The sequence below is a fragment of the Leuresthes tenuis genome, unplaced genomic scaffold (genome assembly GCF_036924035.1).
Source record: "Leuresthes tenuis unplaced genomic scaffold, fLeuTen1.0.hap1 SCAF_5, whole genome shotgun sequence".
In the NCBI taxonomy this organism is placed as follows: Eukaryota; Metazoa; Chordata; class Actinopteri; order Atheriniformes; family Atherinopsidae; genus Leuresthes; species Leuresthes tenuis.
The window spans coordinates 8,498,477-8,514,072 of NW_027325359.1; the positions used below are offsets into that span (position 1 = coordinate 8,498,477).

At 39.8% G+C, this 15,596-nt stretch overlaps 2 protein-coding genes across 12 annotated transcripts in view; both read left to right on the plus strand.

Moving 5' to 3' along the window:
- Positions 1-8,224, plus strand: part of mef2aa (myocyte enhancer factor 2aa) — a 59,250-nt gene extending 51,026 nt beyond the window's left edge. For 6 of the 11 annotated variants that reach the window (XM_072385786.1, XM_072385787.1, XM_072385791.1 and 3 more), the window contains 5 exons: positions 949-1,133; positions 2,559-2,582; positions 4,046-4,175; positions 4,326-4,449; positions 4,625-8,224. In XM_072385786.1, coding sequence (XP_072241887.1) covers positions 949-1,133; positions 2,559-2,582; positions 4,046-4,175; positions 4,326-4,449; positions 4,625-4,961 — 800 coding nt within the window. In that variant the 3' untranslated portion in view covers positions 4,962-8,224. The remainder of the gene's footprint in view (positions 1-948; positions 1,134-2,558; positions 2,583-4,045; positions 4,176-4,325; positions 4,450-4,624) is intronic. The other 5 variants (XM_072385794.1, XM_072385789.1, XM_072385793.1 and 2 more) reach the window with 1 other exon arrangement.
- Positions 8,225-14,214: 5,990 nt separating this feature from the next.
- The window catches only part of mctp2a (multiple C2 domains, transmembrane 2a), a 29,293-nt gene continuing 27,911 nt past the window's right edge, over positions 14,215-15,596 (plus strand). The window contains exon 1 of the mRNA XM_072385130.1: positions 14,215-15,185. Coding sequence (XP_072241231.1) covers positions 14,229-15,185 — 957 coding nt within the window. The 5' untranslated portion in view covers positions 14,215-14,228. The remainder of the gene's footprint in view (positions 15,186-15,596) is intronic.

Genomic DNA, 15,596 nt, shown 5'->3' on the forward strand with positions numbered 1-15,596 from the left:
TGAGTCATACAGTGTAAAATAAGTTACTATAGGTTTGCAAAACATTTTATGAAACTTGTCTTTTTTTAAAAAAAACAACAGAAGTTGTGAACTAAGTGGATACTAAGTGGTAGAATTTTGACACCTTAGTTTTGTTTTGGAATTTTTTTTTTTTTTAAACGTTAAGCAGTCAACAATTAAACATACTTCTTAAAAAAAAAAAACTGCACTTTTCACATTATGTGTAATGCTACAGCTAAATGCATGGAGCATTATCTAAAAAAACTGCATGAACTTGCTCAGAAGTCTTGAGCGCTGTTGATCTGTTACTCTTACTTACAAGGCTGTTTGTAATGTTTCTAGCACAATTTTTTTGACTGACTTGCAGAGAACTGTCCACCCCCAGTGATAACATTCACTCTCTTCAGGAGATTCAGTTGTTGTGTGATGGAGTGGGAGTTTTAAAACAAGTTATTTGGATTGATGTGTGCTTTTTGAAAGAAATAAGGGGAAATGACTTATGACCATGAACACCAAGGTGTGAATCATGTGAGAAGAGTCAATGAGTTTGCTATTTTTTGCATTGCAAGTGTTAAAAACAATATAGTGCAATGTTTTATTGTACTTATTGAGCTGTAATGGCCTCAGTTGTTTCTTTTAAGCAGTCACAGTACATTTGTCAGTGAACTGCTCCTCTTCCCAAGATGCAAGGAACTGACTTTGATGCAATCATTCACAATAAAAAATAAAAGGCTCATCAATTTTGAAATGGACATTTTATTTTTGTAAATGCGCAAGATAATTATCTGAGTCGATTAAAACTTCCCCGAGGGTTGGAAACACTTAACGCTGCGTGCAGCAGCAGGCTGGAAGACAACATGGTGTGGGGGCTTTGCTTGATGACTGGGAGTGTTGTTGGTCACAGTTTATAGTTTGATGATGTGTTTCTGTTGCTGTGTACCTCTGCAGGGAACGGTTTTGTTAACCCCAGGGGCTCACCGGGCCTCCTCAGCACAACCAGTGGCAATGGCCTGGGTAAAGTCATGCCCACCAAGTCTCCGCCACCTCCTGGAGGGAACATGGGAATGGGAAGCCGCAAGCCAGACCTTAGGGTTGTTATCCCTCCATCAAGCAAAGGGATGATGCCCCCACTGGTGAGTACAAAACACACCACTGCACACAAGCCTGAGGACCTTTGAATGTCTCTGCTGCAGGGCAGAGCGGAGCAGAGCTTTGTTCTGAGTCTTTATAGAGACTTTCACAGCAGAATGTTTTGCAGGAATTTGCCCACACAAGCCTTCGATGTTATCGTATCAACGTTGCATATTGTGCAGGTGATGTTGGCGCCTCAATAAGAGTAATGTTTAGCTGCAAAAACATCTGTATCTGAGCAACTTGCATTCTGTGTTGTGTTTCATTTTAATTACCTCCATTAAAATGTGGACCAAGCCAAGAGTCTGATGAAACTTTCTCTCAGTTATTCTCATGTAGACGAGAGGCCTCCTCAAGTTATAATTACCAACTTGCACTGTGCCCTCACCACAGCAAACACCTGAGGCTGAACTAGATCCTCCATCCATAAATCAAGATTTGAAAATAAAAATATGTAAGGGAGAGACTTCCAGAAAGCAGCCAGCTTTGTGTGGCGTCAGTAACAGCAGCCGTTCTTCAGAAATGATTGTGTTTTGCAAATAAACCTCCGGTTACTGTAAGTGCTCCTCCTTTATGTGTTACCATGTCCACATGTGGAATGTATATATACCAGGACAGGTTGTGTTGCTGGAGATGTGGAACAGGTTAAGCAGTGGCTGGAGGTTGGTTCAGTCCTGTCTGGGCCAACAAGGCATTTTTGAGTGGTAGAGGCGGTGGAGGGTGCTGGCTGTGGCAGGTCTGCAGACAGCCTGTCATTAGGCCATAATGGTATTAAATTAATCACATCTCAGTGTGACAGAGTGTAGATGAAGTCTTAATCAGGGGCCCAGGGTGTGAGCCAGATAATATCTTGTCGCCCTTGTCGTGTCTTCCTACCGCTATTGATTGAGTGTGGGTATTAAGAGCCCTGGCCTGGCCGCAGTATGTCCCACAGCACAGAAAAGATGGAAAATGTGCTTCTTGTTCTTCCTTACAGCCCAGGGAGCATTCTGAGTGCACTGCACTGTGTGGTCTTTCTAAGAGAAGGAACTGTATCTGTAGTTCTGGCAATAATGAGTTCATATGAGCTCTAGATTTCTATAGTCTTTGTTGTAAGTGATCTTGTAAATAATGAAGAAGAGAAACCCTTCACAAAGTCTAGCCAGTCAAAGAGCTTTTTAGTTCAGCAAACCACTGCAGAACTTTATATCTGCATAATGTTGAAAGATTGTGGTCACAAATGTTCGATAAAGGAAAGTTACCAGGGTTCCTCTGCTTTGAACAAAATGGATGTGTTTTTACAGTGACTGCAGAACCCATCAGCAGTTTTACTCTTTATTATCCCTTTAAAAGTGAAATGGTGATAGCTGTCACTTTTTCCAACCGAGCGATCTACCGTTGCTCCTCTTCTTCTCTGTAACTCTCTTCTTTTCTTCTGTTGAGGGCAGTCGGAGGAGGAGGAAATGGATTTGGTGAGTTTTGACAAATGCCTGGGCAAATGGCTGAAATGTGAACGTGCCTCTGGTTATCACAGATGCTAGAGTGAAGGGAGTGTCGTAACTGAGGACAGCCAGCAATAAGAAATTTAAAAAACAAAACGTTTTGGCACTGCATGCTTTGGGTTTAGCCTGTGAAAATTGACTTGGCCTATTGAATTGGCTTCTCTAATCCCTACACGTCAATGTTAGTCATGTACCACCAGGAGTGTCAGTGTGCCTGAGTGTGTGTGTGTGTGTGTGTTAGAGAGTGCAAATCAATGCCTAATTCTTTTTAAACAGAGTTTGGTGTTCAACGATTTAAGAGCAATGGGTAAAATACAAATGATTTATTTCTTTCTTTCTGAGGGAGAGAAGATGACATCATCTTAAATGAAATCATTCTGTGAGATACTCAGGTTTGGTGAAGTCATCTGGCTGGATAGTGTTGGAACAATTCTAGGAAGCCATCAACATCATGATGCAATGCGGCTTCAAACATAACTGCTGGCAGCTGCACATATGTTTGTTACATTACACATGGAGGATTTGTTGTAGTATTGTTCTGAACGACAGCATGTCTGCTTTTGATTATTAGGCTGTGTATGCGTTTGTAGCTCACAGCAAAGTTTGCTGCATGACCACACCAAGCTGTCTAGGTGTGTTTGTGTGGACCGCATGCCAGTCACTGCACTAAAAACCACTGGAGCTCTGCTGTGCGTCACTCTGGGAAATGAAATGTGTCATTTGCGTTATCCTCTTGCGCCATCTCAGTTGGGCGTTTTGTGACTGTTAAACTGATCTCTAGTATCTCTTTGTGTCTTCTACCTCTGACTTAGTATTTGATAGATCATCTAGAAGGGAGTCTTCCCATTGCAAGTATCCTAACCTGCTTTAAACTATCCAAAAAAAGCATTTTTCTCCATGTCTACCAAAGTTAAAAAGCAGTAAGAGCCTGCCAGTGAGATTCTGTGATTTCTGTACTGATTCTGTCCGTCAGTTGTCCATTTGAAACAGCAGCAAAAACAAATTGTTCATGTCACTGTAGTCCAGAAAACTATGTTTATGCTATTGTGATGATTTTTGTCTTCTATGCTGAAAATTCACGTGTACATCTACCATTTTTTTTCTTTAGGTCACCGTTATCAAAAGTATCTTATAAATTCTAGTTTTCTCAACAGCTTTTTGAAAAAAGATGTATTTGAACATTTTGAACAATTTACAGTTAATAATGAATGCTAAAAATCTGAAGATGCTTTACCGTGAAGCTACACTGCCACCTTGTGGCTTATTGTCTCTGCCTGTCAAAGTGGACAGTATGAAGCAATACTAAATAGAATTAAAAATAGAAGCAGTCCAATGATTCTAAATCATAAGAAAATACTTTTTGATTCAAAGTCTGAATTACCATTTTTTGGGTTTATTTATTTTCTGTCTCGTTTTCCGTGTGTGTTTTTCAGAACACCCATAGGATAAGCAGTTCTCAGTCCACTCAGCCACTTGCCACTCCTGTGGTGTCTGTTACCACCCCCAGCTTACCCCCACAGGGCCTGGTCTACTCAGGCATGCCCACCTCCTACAATCCTGCTGGTGAGTCTGGACCTTCTTCTGCTCCCTAAGAAGTAAAACAACTTTGTATCTGTTTGTAGTACACGCTGTTGGTTCCTTCTCTTTTCTCATTGTTGAAAGTGAAATGTGAGTGAGTTCTCAGTGTGTGTGTGGATGGTTTTGTTTTTACAGAGTACTCCCTGAGCAGTGCAGAGATCTCTTCCCTACAGGGCTTCAGCTCTCCTGGGCTCTCACTGGGCTCCATGTCGGCATGGCAACAGCATCAACTGGGCCAGGCAGCTCTTAATTCTTTGGTGTGAGTAACACTCTTACAAACAAACGCACACTCTCCAGACGCCTGCACATAAAAGCAGCATCGACATTGCTCTGTGATGTCATGCTGAATCACCCCTCTATATATTCCTGGCTTGTTGCTCTTTACACTTGTTTTTTGAACTGATCACAAAATGTCCTGCTTACCTCTGCTGCAGCGGTGGAGGTCACCTACCTCAGGGCTCCAACCTATCCATCAACACCAGCCAGAGCATAAACATCAAGTCCGAGCCCATTTCGCCACCGCGGGAGCGAGTCACCCCGTCTTGTTTCCCCCAGCAACAGCCTCAGCAAGGGTCCAGCCGACAGGAAGTTCTGGGACGTTCACCTGCTGACAGCCTCAGTTCGTCTTGTAGCTCATATGACGGGAGCGACCGTGAAGACCACAGGCCAGACTTCCACTCCCCGCTGGGACTTGGAAGACCCCCTGCTGGCTCTGAGGAAAGGGAGAGCCCATCGGTCAAGCGCTTGCGCATGGACACGTGGGTGACATAAAGAGCCCTGATAAAGCCTCCAGTCACCAGCCAGTCAGAGAGAGGGAGGGGTTAGATATGGGGATAGAAGGAGGAGCAAGGGTCCTTAGAGCTATCATTATGATATCGTTATTCAACTCCAATTCAATTTGTAAGACTGAGATATAAGGTTATAAGACATGTCAGGACATATCTAAAGTAAATTCTCAAAACTGATACAGTAAGTTGAAAGAAAAAAGTCAGTTGGCTGGACTGAATTACATGCACAAGCAGGTGGTATCAGGTACTTGGTGCAATTCAGATGGCATCTGCAGACGGAAGATGTTCAAAGAAAAATGTTAAACTATAGGTGGTAGATTATTGTAGTCACTGGTCTCGTCAGACACTTACATGTAGTTGCTGTATTGCTGTTGTGCTCGCAAGTTTGCAACAATCAGAGAAAGTTGTGTTGCTTTCAGGCTGAGAGAACTCTCGATACATATGATGTTCACTGCAAGAACTATTTTTAAAACAGTGCTATTTACCACACAAGACCTATATTTCAAGTGGCCTCTTCTAATTTGATCAGGAGACACAGAGCACATGGAGTTATTGCTATCCAGGAGCTATGATAACACAGTAAATAATCTCAACAGTTAGGAAAACTGTTGTGAACACATCAGACAGTAATGTGGGTGGTAAAAACAAAAGAGCATCAGAATTTATTGCAATAATGGCAGACTATTCATTTTATAGTGTAAAAGAGTAGGTTATATAAATACGCAAGTTAGGTTAACGCGGTCCTGTCCAGTTGAGCTGGTGAGAAAGTCAACATGGTCACATTTGTGTAACAGTTCATCAGTTATATAAGCCAAAGCTGTTTTTTTTGTGTGTGTGTGTGTTTTGTACAGTTGCTATGATTTCCTAACAATTCACTCAAACACACCCTCTCATTCATTATTAGTTTCATGTTTTATTATGCTTTATTAAAGTGTAAAACCATGTATTCCAGATCTTGAATCGATATCTAAAGCCATGAGCATTTGCTGTTCTGTTTGTACAATTGAAAGTTTGAGCCAAACCTTGTCTTTTGTTGTGTAAATAGCAACTTTAATATATATTACCAGGGTGTGAGTACATGCTCAATGTACAGTATGATCACCGTTTTCAAGAAAAGTATATTTTTGTGGTTTACAGCCAAGTTTACAAAAGTGGACCCTTAAAAAGCAGATAATTCACTGGTCAATATTTATCATGTTATTAAGTCTCTTCTAACCTGAGTCATCGCATAACCTCCCATGTATTTTTGTTGCAGATGGTCAGTTTATTTTCTCTTCATTAGTGGTGCTTGTTTGTCCTGAAGACATTGTAACAACAGTGCTCCTAGGTTGACGTTCCACTATTTTCACATATTCTGAAGGATGATCACAAGGCTAGGGGAAATAGGGTTTCCTCTCACCTATTGTGTTGGTATACCAGCAGGTGCTGAATACACTGCCACCATTCACATCCAAGGTCCTAGCCCCACATTAGAGAATAATCTATTGTTATTGCATGTAGCTCAACTGAAAGACATGCCATCTCTAAAACCCACCTCCACAATCTTGTCAATGACTCATGGAATCTGAGCAGAAGACAAAAACACGGTGAAGTCTCTGCTGACCCTAATACAAAACTGATCATTCATTTGCCCTTGTGTGGTTGTAAATATCACAGTCTAAACATAATCATGTTTCCTTCATTCAGAGGCTCCAGAAATTGTATTGCATATCCATGCCCTTTTAGTCAGAGTGCTGTAGCCCTTCTGTAGAAACCGTAGGAGCCAGAAAAAGTGAAAATCATCTGACGGCGCTGAAGTCAAGTACATCCTGAGTTGTTGTGGCGTCAGGCTGATGCATGTCTCGTTGCACTGTAAAGGACGGAAAAAAGGGGCTGTGACTTCTATAATTCTCCATCACGACAGACACAAATCATTTAGCAGCTAAATCATAACCCAAACACACCGACTGACTTCAATCTATTTTCTGAGAGGCACACATTTGTATGAGAAGTTTTCTGTTCAAGAAAGATATTGCTCTGCATTCGCCATGGCATATCTTGTGTGTGTCTATGACCTACACCGCCCCCCATCATAAGCTCCATGGCAGTTCTCACTTTACGCCTGTATGGATCTATGCAGTTTTAACCCCAATTCACATGGATTACATAAAGAATATGATGTCATTACAAGTCATATTTAGTCTGCAATTCGTCAGGAGTAAAAATGTCAGACTGTTAGCCTCTTATTCTGAAGTGCCAGATGTGGAAGTAACTACAAGTTTTATATGATACAGTTCAGTAATTTGTTTAGGCCATCTCCTCATGATCATACGATAGTAGACATACTTAGCATAATGTATATTAATCCATACTGTAATCCAGTTTTAACACAGCAGGGGAAAATAGCAATAATAAATGACTACAACAAAAATTGTCAGCCTATCTTGGCAGCACCACCTCGTAGTTGAGCACATATTTTAGCACTCGATAACATATCAGGGAATTTTCTAGTTGCTCTATCGATATGCACAGTTAGCAAATGCCTTATCCCAAAGAGAAATTGCACCACTTTTGTTTTCTTTTGGTTAAAGAAACACAATGCAGATATCACTCAGACTTGACCAGACCTGCCTCCTCTCAGAATGGACTCACACAAGAAAATGCATGGTGAATGCACTGCGGTACACTTTGCTCTTTTGGTCTACGTCCAAATTGTGCACAGCTGATGAATGTGAAAGGAAAGGGTAATCGATGAACCTCTGTAGAGGATTTTCTTCACTTTGCTGTGCAAGAGTACACTGCTTTGCTTCATGGCTTTTATAAACAGAACTACGTGTTTGGTAAGTGTTTGTAGTTGGTAGTTCACTTAACTAAAGAAGCTGTTTTCGGTTTGAGTGCTCAGACCGTTTGGCGGCACAAGCTGGACTTTGTTGCCAATAATGAAATTATTTGTTTCAAAATCGAAATAGACTTTAAGTTAATCTGCATTTTATTTCCCTTGAATGTGTTATTTTATTTTCAACATACAATAAATATTCAAGTGAACTTTTTATTAAACAATTAAGATACTATGCTAGATGTTGTTGTACAAAATTTGTATTCTACACAAAAGTACAAATATTGGCTTTCTTGTGTAATTTAGTTTATCTCTCTTATTCTGTATAAAATGAAGTAAACAACTCTTTCATAGAATTTGTTCTCCTGTGAAGTCCCAAACAGTAGAAACTGTCAACTTTATTAAACACCTCAGTGTATGCTCAATCTCAACTCACTGTCTACTCATCTTTGAATGTTTGAATTAAGCTCCTGTTTTGCCTCCTGTATCAGTTGGTACAGTGGGACCTGCTACTATCAGTGGTACGAGCTGAAAAAAAGTGTTGCATTGCAATACGGAATTTCTCCCCGTCTAAGTACTTTTACTATACAGTTAAATGTAGGACACTTTGTTATGTTCCCAGTCTTTGGAATATGAATGTCAGAAACAAGACTCTGGAAACAGAGGAATGACGCCAGACAAATCTCAGCATTATTATTATTTTTTTCTCTGTAAGTGCTTCGGAACTTATTGTATGGATTTATTGTTTGCTGTATTGATGGCAAATCAAAGTGACACAGGGGCGCTGAAGTAAGTGGTACAATAACTGTATGTAGAATTAAGCTGAATAGAAGCAGGAAGTGCCATTTTAACTAATTACATATAGCATTTTAAAATGTATAAAAGTGTAGTACATTCAAAAGTTCTCATAAAAGTGTTGATTACACTTAGTGGAAAAGCTCAAACCTACAGATTTGTTATTTGTAACTTCACACAGTATGAATTCTCACCATGGGGCAGACGATTACAACCTATCAAATTATATAGTGTTTCACAGCTGGCATCTAGTGGCAAGCTACAGTAAGTTTCCTCTTGACTTTTTGTTTTTTAAATTGCAGATATCACTGCATTTGCACAGTATTGCCATCAGGAGGCACTGTGGTACAATAAAGCAGAACTCCTTGGCCGTGAGTCCTCTTCACTGACTGTAGGAGAACTTGGCCTGTCCTGATGTGGGTATCTTAATGCCAGTTGCAAAGCAGGTTTTCAACCAGCTCCAACCCTACCTAACCCCCCTGGGTTTAAAATGTTGATTTCTGTTTAATCCTTTTAAGGAAAATGGGACAGATTTTTGGGTTATCTGTTTAGAAACACAGTAGGAACCTTGACTGAACTACTTCCTGTTTTATAAGATAAAATAATGAAGATACTGAAACTCTTCAAATGATGTCCAAATAAGTGTAGGCTAAGGATGTAAATAGGCTAAATGCAGAAATTATTAAGATTAAATTGGCAATAATTCATCTTTTTGTCTGATAATAAAATGATTTCCATCTTTTTTAAGTGATGCTTGCGTTGTTCAACATACAAAAGCATCACTTATATATCACTTAAATTAATATATACAAGTTTCATACTATTGATTTATATCATATGGAAAACAACATTACACTGAGACTCTTGTAGGGACAGTGACAGTTTAGCCAACCATCGCTGTTGTTTCCTCAGGGTGTAGCAAATAGGCTAAAGAAAGTTCAAATTCTCAAGCTACTGCTTTATAAAGGAACATCATGCAACATCATCGCAACATGGGAAAACATGCTTAATCCTTTTTTTTTGGCACTGTGGGTCCTGGACTGCATTGAACTGCATTGCCAAACACCAAACACTCTTCAGAGTGAAGTGTTTTCTAGCTACACTCCTCTTCATCTTTAAAGGGTTGACTAGTATGGCCTCTCTCGGAGGAACAACCTTTGTGTCAGTGATTAGCAGATAATAAAGAGATCCTGAAGCAGTGTGGCATTGTATCCCCTCTGAAACCAACAAAGGCCATTGTGGTAAGTAAGGGCTTCTTAGTGGAGGACAATGTGCCGTGTGAGGTCAACATATGTGCCCTCCTATTCAAAAGTTCAAGGAAACACAAGTGAGTTTTTCACTCTCCACTCTAATAATCAGAACACAGTTACGTGCCTCTTTGTAAACCACAAAACAGGGCCCTTATTGCCAAAGCCTGGCATCTATCAATCCAAAATTTGCAAGGCTGGGTAATGACATCAAATTAAAAGATTAGAATATAAAAATATATAAGAATAAGAAATAAAGTACGTCAATATTCTGGATATTTTGATATAAATGATCAACAATGGGGAAGTACTAGTACAGTGTAAAAAAGTGTAAGTATGGAGAACTCTTAAAATAACAAAGTGCTCAGTCTCACTGCTTCATTGGTATTTAAGCTAAACAGTTACTATATACTATAGTTACTGGTTGAGTTGGAGTTCACTGTTACTATTCAATTCACTGTTATGTAGTATAATTTCGCAGACACTATCGTTAACTGATGTTTGTAATGTTCACTCTCGAGAAGGAAATTGTAATCTTTATTTTTTACTGCAGGCACCTTGGCATGTTATAGCACAAATAGCATAGGTGTACCAGTGAAGACTGCATTCCACCTTGGGAAGGTCATGCATGATGCCTATTTGTCATTCCTTACTTAAAACAGATGAAAAACAAACTGCTCTGACTGGTTTGTCATAAAAAAAAAATATGCTGCAGGGTGAAACTGCAACACTTTCAATGAAATGCAAAAAAAAAACTCTACTAATTATGTATTACATACGCTTATATATGTACACACACACACACACACACACACATATATATATATGAATATATATCTAGAATATTTTTGTGTGAAAGTTTGTGAATGATTAGAATCTTTATTTCTGCATACAGGTTATCCATAACCTCATCAGAGGTTTACACAAGAGGGATCTATCAGTCTTTTCAGATCCATCTTTACAATGTGTTACCAACCTATGCTGGTTGACACAACGAAACCCCTCTGGCCTTAAAGTCACTGGCTCATTGAAATGAAGACTTACAACAAGAAAGGGGATGCAAATTTCCTACTTAATGCATATACGCAGGTTTATCTTGGAGGTGGCCTTAACATCTCTGGATGTGTGCCATGCCTGCAGACTTATGACTTCCTCCTTAGCATGATTCTGTACATAATTACAGAATACAAAATTATCTTTTTATAGCTCAACACAATAGAATGCAGTCCATTTTAATATTCCAAGGTTGAGGAATTCTTTTTAGTGAAACTGTGAATTGTGAAAACGTTCCTTTCTAAGACAACAAAAAAGTAATCAAGGAGAAACTGAGGAAAAATCCTTTCTGTAATTGATTGTGTACTTTGATTATTTCATTACCTAGTTTATGACACAGCTTCTCTTCAAATGTATCCTTAAGTCTATGGGAGCAATAATCTCTAACTGCAAGGATGAGATGGGGGGGCTTTGTGTGCAAGTCTGACTTACATATGAAATAACATTCAGCCACATTCAAAATATTATTTAATTAATCTGGAAAATAAGAGGATATGTTTAATTTCATCATGAACAGATGCCTCCATTAGCCTGCAGAACCTAAACAATAGGTTACCATAGATCTATTGAGGCAGCTTTGTGAAACCAGAAATACTGAAAAGCAGAAAAAGATCTCCTTGTGTTACAAAAGATTAGAATTTGTTTTCATTCTATGCAACATTATACAACATCAATTGAAATACAAAGCTAGATACCATAGTCCTAGAGGAAAGTGTACAGAATTTGATATGAATTTCCTGAATTCCACCATGGAGTTGCTGTTTTTTTTGCCAGAACTGACTTTTTTCCTGGCAAAGGAAGTCCATTCCTTGGCGCTCACTAAAAACATATACAAATTGGCCTCTTTGTGTCTTAAGTTAAAGGTGACTAATTTCTTTGGTAAATAACTTTTAAATGAAAAAAAATATGAAAAAACTGATTTTCACGCTATGCGAAGGCTGAAATCCCAGTTTTCTAACAGTACTAAAACGCATCATGCCCGGAACAGAGGCCATGAGCGGTCACCCAGAAGTAAACTGATCTGTGTTCACATAATCAATATCTATGTGGAAGAACACGTCATGTATATTTCAAAACATTTCTCATTCTGTTTTGTGAGCAAAACTTGTGGATCAGATGTGTTTTCTTTAGATTTCTCAAATGTTTATTTGATTTTCAAGAGGTCATTTTTTTATTATTTAGAGGACACAAATAAAACAAATCAAAGAGGAGCCACACAATGCAACTATCGCACCCTGCACAGTAAAGGTAAAGGAAGTAAAAGCTCCTCGTACCCTATCTGATCAGTTGAAGCAACAGGAAATATTCCAACAAAAAACTGGAGCAACAAGTAAATAATAAAAAAAAGGTAGTAAAAAAACAAGGCAGAGGGCAAGTCGTGGAATATAGCTACCCTTTGTGAAGATGCTGACTAAACACCATGTTTCAAGAAGCTTTAGCTGGTGCCCTCACAGTTATATTATATTTATGGTTAAAAAATATTGTTGAACTTTTAAAAAAAAAAAAAAACCACAATGAGCAAATAACTGAATTTAGAATTCTGTTGATCCCTTTATGCCTTCAATGTACAAATACAGTACATTTGCCACCTCACACAAGAAAACATGAAATACTGTGAGACAAACAGATGTTAAGGTCAGCTGGGTACTTCACAACCTCACACTTTCATGCGGGCATCTAGTTTGGCGGCTTGCGTGCCCCCAAGTGCATGTTCTTGGCTGTCCGACCATGACACCAGCTGTGCTGTGAGCTGGATGAGGTCCAGTGTGCATGTGTAGAGTAACCAAGCAAGATTTTGGATTGTTTGAGTTGTGTGAGATGTAGGCTGGAAGGCCACCTGCCACTGGGGCTCGCCCTGTACGGATACCCAAACCTGCCTTTTAACTTGAAGCCAAGCTGTGGTTCTTTCATGTGGGCTGGATCTCCTTAAGACATCAGCAAATATTGAACAAGACTCAGCCCAGACTCAGACACATCTGTTGTCATGTACTCTCCACTGTTAGGCCCAGACAAGGAGAGATAGATAGGGGGGGGGGGCAACAGTGGGTGTGTTGTATTAGCTTCTATGTGTGGACAGAAAGCTGTAGTTTATACTTTGCAAACACAAATAAGCAGTTTTGATGAGCTTAGGCTAACTTTGTTCCTCTGTAAACAAATGTGGAGCTGTGTGAAACTGAGTGCCAGATCTGTTCTGACATTTCATACGCCTCAGTCATGTTGCAGAATCCATCACAAGCATTTTGAGACTCTTTTGGACAGTTGTGTTGTAGAATTAGACAAGATTATGGCATTAAGTATATATTCAAACACTTGGACCTGTATGAGAACTCAGAGTAATGTACTCTGAGTTTAAAAGCAGACAAATTGACTCACAAATGCAAATAAACCATCAAATATACAAATCAACAATAAACAGGCTTACAAAACAGGCTGGTGTACTGTGAGCAAACGTTTCACTGTTTCACTGTCTGTTTAATCTCCCTTTACACCGACTCCATTTACTCAGTATTTGTAGTCAGATATTTTCTGAGCTCACAAAACTGGAATCGTATGTAGCTCCATCCATCCACAATTTGGAAAGGACTCATCAGTTAACAGTGGCATTCTTTCTCACAGTGATTGAAACTCAGCTTGTGGGACTTGAACGACAAGTTTCGCCCAGCGTGGCTCCACCACTTATCACCTGTTGCACTTCCTCATACACATCCTCTTTTTCTTCATAGTTAGGATGGTTGAGGTGCCTGCTGGAAAATTCTCTGCTGGACTAGTTGGAAACTAAGTCAGTGTGAAGCTTCGCCGGGCTGTTCAGCAGACGTAGACTGAGCAGGTATGTTTTCTTTGTCTAACTGAACTCGAAGAAGCTATCGAATTATTAGCTTTTTTTCCAGAAATGTTGTTTAATTTTGCCATTGAAGTTATTATTTTCTCTCTGATAATCTAGTCAGCTTTTTCTTCTGTAAGGTTGTTTATAAGGAGGAAACATTTGTCTTTTTATGAGGAATCTGGCAGAAGCAGGTTCTGTGTGGTGTGACACTAAGGATGATACTAAGGAAAAGAACAGCAACAAGTTTCATGGGTGTGTTTGTTCTCCTTTAAAGGGCTCAAACCCCACAGTGCTAACCTTCAAAATAAAATGTTTTTTGGTCAATTGTTTTTATATATTTGTCTTTGGGAGTCTTGGTAACATTTGATCATAACATTCAAGTACATTTTATCTTTGGATCTTGGAATGTGGACAGTGGAAACTTAACAAGCCTACTGTCGCTTGGCACTATGTCTGCACACGTGATGAACAAAACATTTCTATTTTACAGCTGTTTTCTGACGGGTATCGGTCAAGATGGAAGCCAAGAAAAGGAACTTACTGGAGAACCTGCGTCTGAAAACCAAGCTACCGAACATCATGAAGCCTCGTAAGAAGCTGCTTGCCAAGCAGGGGAGGCACCTGGCCCATCGGCGCAGTATTTCTGTACCAGATCTGTCATTTGTGCCTGGTGAAACATTTTCTACAGACCTGTCCTTTGCTAACTCTGATGCCCTCTACTTTGCGTTCTCTCCTGGCCTGAGTGATACCGATTCCATTTGTAGCTCAACCACAGATGGAGCGATTTACATGAACAAACTAAACGAATCAGCCACAGACACTGAAATTACACTGAGAATTCCTCAGGTAAATCACCCAGCTACACCTTTGAATAGAGTCAGTGCACCCATGGAGACATCGAACCTTTATGAGGAAACAAGTAACACATCCAATTCAGGCCCAGAGAGCAAAACAATGTCAAGCTCGAAAGAGGTCTTGTATGCACAAGTGAATAAGAGAGCCAAGAGAAATGTACCAGCATTTTCTTTTGAACCTATTCCTGCACCAAGATATGTTTTTACCAATGTACCAAGACCAGACCGTGAAGAGAAGGTGAGTCTGTCTGGTGAAGACCCGGCAGCAGAAAGAGTGCTTTCAGACAACGTTGCTGCAGCCCTGGCAAGAGCAAATACCATGGGGGATGAAATGAACCTTTACACAGAAAAGAGAACCATATCATTTGAAAGGGGCACTCCGCCAGCAATAAGAGCATATGATTCAGTAGATAGGATGCCACTTTTAGGCACTCCTTTGGAGAGTAGCGATGGCGCCTCTCTGGACTCTGCATGTGGCACTCCCAGTGAGGAGCAAGTCAATATGCCCTGGTCTGCAGAACTGGAAGAGGAGCAAGAACCCTGCACTCCTTTGCTGATGAGAGAGTTCTCTGTAGAGGGTCTGCTCGAGCTGGACCAGCCAGATGAAGCCATGGAGGAGGTCAGTTTCATTCCTACATACCTGGTCAGAGGATCCCTGTTGTTAGATGAAGTCTATATACAGTAGACATGTGTTATTTGAAAAAAACCAAAACACCGAAACGTCGCATAAAAGTGATAAAGAAAACCAAACCATCCAGAGTCATGCAGAGACATCAGACCCATTAGTAACTTTACATTTCTTAGAAGATAGATGTTGCCACGATGATTTGGTTAACAGTGTGTGAAGCTAAGTGGGTACATGTAAAACACCTCAGTTGCTATGGATATATTGATATGTTCAACAGTGGTTTAAATTACTGGGATATTTGCATACTCACATATAACTATCAAATAGTGTGGTTTGGTTTTTTTTCCAAAGACAAAGAGTCTCTGAAATGTGCATAACATTTACATGATTTTTTTCTTATTG